The sequence below is a fragment of the Serpula lacrymans genome (assembly GCF_000218685.1).
Source record: "Serpula lacrymans var. lacrymans S7.9 unplaced genomic scaffold SERLAscaffold_5, whole genome shotgun sequence".
NCBI lineage: Eukaryota > Fungi > Basidiomycota > Agaricomycetes > Boletales > Serpulaceae > Serpula > Serpula lacrymans.
Genome location: NW_006763294.1, coordinates 1250534 through 1259952, shown reverse-complemented (window position 1 = coordinate 1259952; position 9419 = coordinate 1250534). Strand labels below are relative to the sequence as shown.

The following is a 9419-nucleotide window of genomic DNA, read 5'->3' as shown; positions in this document are numbered from 1 at the left end:
GACTATGTCAAACACTTACTTGGTCTGGCCCCAAAACCCACTCTAACCTAATCGCCAGGGACCGTGCAGACTGCTGCACAGGCTGGAGCAACTCCAGCCGTTCCCGCAACAACCACAACAACTACAATGTTATGTCCAACTGGCCAGGAAATGTTGAACACCTGGCTAAAGAAAGAATTCGATGCACAAAATATATTGGGCCGGATGATACCTAATTCCATGCTGCGCAAAGTCTTGCACAAAGACACAGTTGCCAAGATGTGGCAACTGATCATTCAAGAGAACAAAAACAAAACTGTATTGGTCCAGGCTGAATTAAGAGACCAATTAGCCGCGCTACAATGCCCAGACAAAGGGGACATGCGTACTCACATTGACAAACTTAGAGACATGTGGGAGCAGCTGAGCGCTGCTGGAGTACATTTTAGCAATAAAGAAAAATCATCGACCATAATGAGGTCCCTACCCCCCACTTATGCCACCTTTGTATCCCATTTGTCCGCAGCTGCCCACCTATCTGGAAAGATTGTAGAGCCAGAGACATTAATAATGTATCTACTATAGAAATACGACCAACTTACCATCGCAACGAGACATCCCAATGTGAAAACCGAGAACACCGCAATGTCTGCCAACCACATCCCCCAAAAGAGGGAATTGAGGCGGTAGAGGTCGAGGTTGAGGCTGAGGAGGGAGACATGACTCCAAGGATAGATCCTCCGAAAAGGGTGAAATCAAGTGCTATAACTGTGGAGGCAAAGGCCATATTAGTCGAGATTGCCCCAGTGAAAAATGAGATTGTAGAAATAATACAAAAAGAGACGCACCAGTGGAAGGGAAGGGGAATTCCCAAGAAAGTGACAACAAGGGGAAAAAGCCTGAACAAGCAAATATTGCAATTGTCGAGCGTGAAGAGGAGGGGATATGGTGTGCTATAACCCCCGCATCCCTTGCAGAAATGAAAGAGTCAGCTTCCTATGCGAACAATGAAAGACTCACCAGTCATCATGAGACTGTTGAATTATACAATTTTGGGGCCACTGCCCACTTCACGCCCTATCAAAGCCTCCTAAAGAACTTCCGAGCAATTACCCCCCAACCTGTCAGTGCAGCGAATCAAGACTCCTTTGCCGCTATAGGAGAAGGAGACCTTTTAATTAAAGTACTAAATGGTGATACTACCACCAAGATCATGTTAAAGACATACTTTATGCCCCCGGGATTGTGTATACCTTGGTATCCATCGGTCAGATAAACCAAACAGGTTATACTGCCACCTTTCAGCAAGGGAAGTGCATTACCACCAATACTACAGGCAAAATCGTCGGCCGCATCACTTCAGTCAACCTTTTTTCATAGCCTCTTAGGTTGATCAGTTACTGTTCAATGATATGCCTAAGAGGCCTTTATCCTGGGATTATCCCATAGGCAGGTAATCCATACAGGACTCCTTGAGTTAAGGTCACCCAAGGATAATTTGAGAATCCTGGGACTCCCAAGTGGTGTCAGGGGTTCTAGTATTGATTTAAATTTTGAGATTTGTATATCCTATACAAGGTAGGACTATCCTAGGATGTTATTAAAATCAAAGTGTTCCATAATAGGTGGCAAGGTGTACTTTAGGATTTATATACATGGTAGTCCAATCATATTCTGGAATGTCCTAGAGGAGTACTTCTAAAGACTATCCTTGCAAAATATAGTATCCTGACTGGAAAATTTAAATAACATTCAGCTAATCTCATAGGATATACAAGCACAATAGGGACATTCTGGACAACCATTGGGAAACTAACAGTACTTATATTAGTTTCCTTGGATATTCTGGGATGTGTAGTGGGATATAATTAGTACCCGAAGTAGTCATATTAGATGCTCTTAACCCTATTTGGTACTCCCAAAGGATATCCAGATACAATATGAATATTTTTTAAGACTATCAGGATACTTGCAGTACAAACATTAGTTTTGTTGGGTCTTCTGAATACCATGTGGGTATGGGTACTCTGAAAGGACATCCTATAGGAGTATCAGTGGGACAAAAGTAATACCCAAAGTAGTTACATTAGATGCTCTAGAGACTATGTGGTACTCCCAAAGTATATCTAGGTAAAACCTGACTATTTTGTATGACTATTGGGACACCAATAGTATGAATAGTAGTCTCATTGGATCTTCTGGACATATTGTAGGTAAGAGTAAAGAATATCCAGGTATAGCAGGGACATCCTATAGGAGCATCAGAGATACCCAGTGGTTTCACTGGATGTTCCAGACAGTGTACAGGTACTTCTAAAGGATACCTATGTAAGATTGGGACCCAGGATAGTCTTATTGGATGTTGTGAACACCATACAGGTACTCCAAAAAACATCCAGGGCACAATTGAGATATCTTAGATGACTATTGGGACACTAATTGTACAAATATTAGTTTCTTTGGATATTCTGAACACTGTCTGGTACTTTCAAAGAACATCCAGGTACAAATAAGAATATTTTAGAGGACTATTAAGACACCAGCAGTACAAATAATAATCTCATTGGATATTCTGTACAATGTGTGGATACTATCAAAAAACATCTAGGTTATGATAGGGACATCCTACCAGAGCATCTGGGATGCCTAGTGGGACACAAGTAGTGCCCAAGGTAGTCTTGTTGAGTATTGTGGACACCATACAGGTACTCCCAAAGAACATCCAGGGTATAGTAAGGACATCCTGGTGGAGTATCTGGGAAGTAATTGGACTACCATGTATATAAATCCTAAAGTACACCTTGCCACCTATTATGGAACACTTTGATTTGAATAACATCCTAGGATAGTCCTACCTTGTAATAATATAGGATATACAAATCTCAAAATTTAAATCAATACTAGGACCCTTGACACCACTTGGGAGTCCCAGGATTCTCAAATTGTCCTTGGGTGACCTTAACTCAAGGGAGTCCTGTATGGATTACCTGCCTATGGGATAATCCCAGGATAAAGGCCTCTTAGGCATATCATTGAACAGTAACTGATCAACCTAAGAGGCCATGGAAATAGGTTGACTGAAGTGGGCCACATACAAAAATTGGGAGTTCTCTATAGATCAAAATGGTCAGGCCATATAGGAGAAAATGCAAATGTTGTGATCGAGAAACTCACTGTGATGGACCTCCACAGACACTTAGGCCACGTATCCCCAACCACTGCAAAATCCATGGTCAATAAAGGCTTGATTGAAGGCATAAAACTAATCTCATCTGCCAAAGATCAATGTGAGCCATGCATTCATGCAAAAGCCACAAGAGAGTCTGTACCTTGAGTAAAAATGGGAAAATACGCCAAGGACTACAACTTGTGGGGTCCGGCTTCACTCGGAGGGAAACATTACTGTGTTGCATTCACAGACAATAAAACATGAGAGACACACCTTCATTTGCTACGCAAGAAAAGCAAAACTATTGCCCAGTTCAAAATCTATGAGGAATGGGTGCAAAACCACATGAATGCGGCCATAAAAGTGCTCCATAGTGACCAGGGAGGCGGATTCTTAAGCGCTGAGTTTGGAGCCTACCTAGAAGAAAGAGGCATAGTAAGAAAACTTACAGTACACAACACACCAGAACATCACGGTGTAGCCGAGCGACTGAATCGTACCCTACTCGAAAAAGTACGTGCAATGTTACACAGCAGTGGCCTGCCAAAATACCTATGGGGAGAAGCAGTCAGACACGATGTATGGCTGAAAAATTGCACCGCGACCAAGGCACTGCAAGTCATGACTCCCCATGAAGCAGCCCATGGCGTGAAGCCGAATATTTCTGGCTTGCATGAATGGGGCTACCATGTATGTGTACACAACACTTCTGGCTCTAAACTTGACAGCCACATACTTGAGGGTTGCTGGATGGGCCTTGACACTGAAAGCAAAGGGCACCATGTATACTGGCCCACCAAACATTCTGTCAGTGTTGAACGGTCAGTATATTTTGACAACGCACATCAAAGTCCGTCGACAACATCCCTCTAAGCCTTGAGGGGGAGAATATCACAACCGAGCAAGACAAAGATGCATCAGTTGACAACATTTTTATCAAAGTTGACGCACCTCCACAAGCCATCCCACAACCTCCTGCCATTCAACCCGCTATCCCGCATAATCCCGTTCCTATACCCCAACAACATGACCCAATCCCACCAGCCAAGCCCCAAGGACGTCGAAGCTCACGAATCTGCAAACCTGCACAGTACGTTCATGATCTACTCCATGGCAAAGGATCAGCCACCGGAAACACAAATAAAACCTTACCTAAAGGTATCCAAATCCCAAACAATGTCAACGAGCAAAACAACAATGCTGAAGGTCATGATTGGGATCTGTGAGAAATCAATTTTTCTTATCGCATTCCCGTCATGTCATGGTTAACAGACTCGATCCCTGTCACTCCTCTTGCTCTTGGACTACAGATCACAGCCGGTATTTTATTACTTTTATCCTTTTTCTTCTTATTCTCTATTCACACTCACGTTCTATCGTACTTACAATGAAGGAGACCTGTTGTAGACCCTCGAGAAGACATCCAAATGACATAGCAACGATCTAGTGCTATGTCTGGGAATACTTCGGAGGGATATTGATAAGCAAAGAAGGTTGTGAGTCAGCGCCTTCTCATGGGCTTACTGATACAGCCAACCGCACACCCCTTACCAATACTTTTTCTCATACAATTAGTAAATACAATAGATTGGACCACTTTCTCCTCCTTTTCCTATTGGTTAGACAGTTGGTCAGACCACTTTCTTAATTCTTTCCTTTCTCGGTCTGACCCTTGCCGTTCACTATATAAAGAAGTACATACTCGATGTATTATTCTTTAGTTCAATATTAGTTTGGATTTGCGCCTATACCAATACTCTTCGAAACTCATACCCTGATTCATCGCCTTCCAGCAAGGACTTGACCAGGCATTGTATTTTGTTATATAGCTTCATATTCATTGCCTGACAGGATCAATGGGAATTAGCTGTTAAAGAGAAACTTGACAGACTCAATAAAGCACAAACCTGGACTCACGTAGAATGGCCAAACAATGCCAACATTATTGGAAGCCAATGGGTTTTCAAGCTAAAGAAAAATGCTACAGGAGGAATCGATAAATACAAAGCCAGACTTGTAGCCCAAGGTTTTTGTCAGGTCAAAGGAGTCAATTACTTTAACACTTTTGTGCCCGTTGCAAAAATGGCCTCACTACGTATTATGTTAGCAATAGCTGCTCGACGTGACTGGGAAATTCACCAAATGGATGTGAAAAGCCCCTACCTAAATGGTGAGCTAGATGACGACGAAATCATCCACATGCAACAACCTCCAGGTTACACCATACTCAGGAAAGAGTCTTAGAGGAAGAGATAATCACTGTTAGGAATTTCTCTACTAAATTTTGCAACATTAGGAAATTTCCCAAGTTGTACTTAAATTGTAGAAAAAGGTTTTCCCTACTAGTTTTTATATCTTTGATACAAATGAAACTCTGAAAAGTAGTTGCTGGATATCATGCAAATAAACATATATATATTACTTTTCCTACTGTGCAAAAATAGGATAAACAATGGCTGATAAACCTATATTATTTTTCTTGAGCTATATTTCTTGAGGGAAAATGCAACTAAGGGAAAATCCTTCAAGGGAAAAGGCCACTGAGGGATGCTACTAGGGAATATTCCTTGATGAAAAAAGCCACTAAGGGAACAGGCCACCAAAGGAAGACCCCTGACACCCTGTGACATATGACAATTGGTGGGATATTTCCACTTGTACTAGTACCAGGGAATATCCCATTGTATATTTTAAGGTCTAATCCCAAGTATTAATATAGTAGGAGATGGGGATCTCCCACTTAATATGGGAAGCTCCCTCAAAACACTATAATAGACCATCATAGACCATGGACATTGTTGGCATATTTTATTCATAGTATATTAACATTCTACGTTCTATTTCCTTATCATCCATATATTATCCTTTATTCTCTGATTGACCGCTTTTCATTACATTACATAAGCTCAGATCATTCACATGCTTATTCCAAAACTTATAGTATTCTACATTACACAAACCTCAGTCTCTTAATTATAAGACTGAGGTATGTCTGGCTATTCTACAGTCCACATTCTATTACTATACTCACTCTACACTCTTAGAAAAACTCTCTATTAGGTGGATCATCATTTATTTACTATACTCACTTTACACTCTTAGAAAAATTCTCTATTAGGTAGATCATCATTTAATCTGAGTCTCTTAATTATAAGACTGAGAAAAAATCTCTATTAGTCTTCTCATAGCCTCACAGACATTTGGGCATTTAGCCCCCTACCTTAGTAGAATATGTTACGGCTAAGAGCCCTGTTAAAGTGGTTGACTGAAGTGACTATCTAGGATGAAGAGTCTAGTCTTTGTGACCACATACAGCCAAGAACTTGCGCAACAGTTGACCTCTTCTGGGTGTTGATGAAGCACATGTTGTGTTACAATAACATAATTTTTGGACCTTTCCTTTATTTTCATTCTCCGCTTTAACCTTGTACTTTAGCTTTCACACATGGTGCCATGCAGCACTTCCCCTTTTGTTCAAACTCCTCTTTCTCATGCCACATTGCCTTTTTTCTTATTTTTAGATACAACTCTCACACAGTGGAGCTGGTCATGTGGGCTAGGCCCCATGACATCATCAGCCACTGTCTCTATCAACTGTATAATACACATGTACAAATAACCCTGTAGTAGTATATATACCCCAATAGATCCAGGAGACTCCTTAGTGAGTCCTCCTGTTGTATACCAACTAACTCACTGCAGTCTAAGGGGTAACCACTCCCCATCATCTTCTTTATAGTGTGTTTCTGTGTGCACCAGAGTAAATAACTCTTGGTTGTTACATGTTGTTACTGCATGGGGGGAGGAATTCTGAAAGGCTTACAACTGGATTGGGAGATTATAAAGAAGATTACCAGACCACATACCCTTGGTAGCCGTTACTGCAATACTTGCTCCAGGACAACCCCAAAAGCGGCTGTGCAGCAATCTTGGATTAAATGATGGCTTGTACTGCTTTGAACAGCAATCCTGTGAGCGCTCCAACATACATGTGGTAATCAAAGAACTTATCCATAGTTTGACCGATTATCAATTCCCCGAGATTTTGTGGGTCTTGAATGAGCATCAGGAAAAACCCTTTTGCTATATAGCGCTATATAGCCACCACTTGTATATATAAATGCATTCATAGAAACTATAGTACTATCAGTGCAATTATAGCTCTTATAGCTCTTATAGCATAGTAGTAGGCAATATTTTGACCAAAAAGAGAAGTATCTATAATTCCCTCAAACTCTGGATTAATCTAATAAACTTGTTCAATAATAGAAAGAGGCTAAAAGTGTTTGGAGTCAAGTATATTATTATAGGCAAGGTACTATAAGTGCTTTTATAGCCTATAGCAGCCTACATAGCTCCTATAGCTGTAAAGGTCATAGTTATAATATAGTCCAAGGTGCTTAAAAGGGCTAATAAACCATACAGTATTAATTAATTATGTAGCCTGTATTAGTGAAATAGTAGTTTGTATCTTTGATATCTATAAAATAAGAATAATGATTTATCCAAATATAAGTGATGACAATGAGTAAAAAAATAATCTGTCCATGAAAGGTTAATATATAACATCTGTATGATACATCTTATAAGCTCTCATGGTGTAGTGGATAAATGTGATGTGTGGCTATAGGTTGCTTAGTCACCCAAAAGCTGATTAGCAGGTTGAGAGTGTAAATCCTGTTTGTGTTAATTTTTTTTTATCAGCCATACAACAATTTCCAACATCTATAAGAGCATTTATAGAGCTATATGAGGCTCTATAGATGGCAGAGGTTCTATAACAGGTTTGACCACTATAACAGCTTTATGAGTACTTATAGTGCTATAGAGCTCTATATAGCTACCCCCATTTTTCCTGATGACGGCTCACAAGTCATTGTATATTGCAAGATCATTGATCAGGCCTTTTGGGTAGCGCTGTCAACGATGAGAATTGTTGTTAGAAAACCACACACAAAAACAAACTAACAAACAATCCTCCCGGAACTTGTTTATGGGCTTTGCCTCCTAGAACAGTGGGTGCTCTGGTTGTTCATGGGGTGGTATATATGATGATCCTTCAAAGTAAAACCCAGAGGTGTATGAGTGTGGGTTTTGAGGAGGAGGGATAGTTGAATTTAAAAAGGATAGGGGCTTTATGACAAGTATAGATGAGTACAATTAGCAAGGTAGGTTTGAGAACAATGAGGATGATAAGGTGACGAGGTTCCCAGTGATAGCAGTCTCCTGACGCACAAACTGTAGTGCTCAGAAGGACTCTAATCAAAAGGGATAACAATGACTTCAAAAGGGATAACAATGACTTCAAAAGTGGGAAGTGATGATGACAGCAGTTAACAGTGGTAGCAGTGGGAAGTGTTGTGACCACACTGGATCACAAGTAGCAGTAAAAAGTGGACTTAAGATTGGAGAAGAAGTCTGGAATCGAGTTTTTGTTGTTTTTACAAGGTAAAATACAGGTGTTTATATAGTGAAAAGAAAGGTAGGCTATGCACAGTATAGCTGTGCAAAAAGAATGAGAAAGAACATAAAGGAAGGAATGTACGCTGACAAATCCTGCGTAGTTAGTACAGGATAAGATTGTCAAAATAAGGGAAAGAAAGAGATAGAACAATGAATGCTATATAAGTAATGGTACAGGTTTGTACAGTCATAAAAATAAAGTCCAATAAGAGAAAAAGAGCAAGAAAATTGTGATGTCATAAGAAGATGCAGTAAAAGAGTATAAGAAAAAAAATCAATATCAGTATCAACACAGTTCCTTTATTGTCAGTCAGGCATTCTAAAAAAATATGTGTCCATAAAATGATTCAAAAATCATAATAATTGCACTGTAAATGAATGTTCTGCTGAAAAAAAGAAACTGGAGCCACTGGTCCACCACCTAGTCCAAATCTGACAGTTCCATGGCTTTACCAATGGACTGGTTGTACTGGACCACCTGGTCAAGCGAGGGAGGGAGGGGAGTAGTTCCAATTTGGAACAAGTGAGTCCCAGGCAGCGTGTGGTAGCTGTAGCTGTAGCAAAGACAATGGACAAAATATAAGTGTACCCAAGTGAATGGGACAGCAATGAACATGGGCGACGCAAGGGGATGAACCTTTTCCAGCTCAAAAACTACCCACCCACGCTCCAACCAGGCAAGACAAGCGACCAATGTTTTGATGGTATATGATGGCAAATTGACGTCATGAAGATGGACCTGTTGCCCTATTTGGACCGGCCGCCGGGGTTTTGCTGATATCAGCACGTGGCACGTGGTAGTCAACGG

General features: G+C 40.6%; 1 protein-coding gene across 1 annotated transcript; it reads left to right on the top strand.

Moving 5' to 3' along the window:
• Nucleotides 1–3769: 3769 nt before the first annotated feature.
• Nucleotides 3770–4374, top strand: SERLADRAFT_436291 (uncharacterized protein; the record flags this gene model as incomplete). Its single annotated transcript, XM_007316591.1, has 2 exons — nucleotides 3770–3955; nucleotides 4000–4374. 2 exons carry the CDS (start codon nucleotides 3770–3772, stop codon nucleotides 4372–4374), a joined length of 561 nt encoding a protein of 186 aa, XP_007316653.1.
• Nucleotides 4375–9419: the final 5045 nt, after the last annotated feature.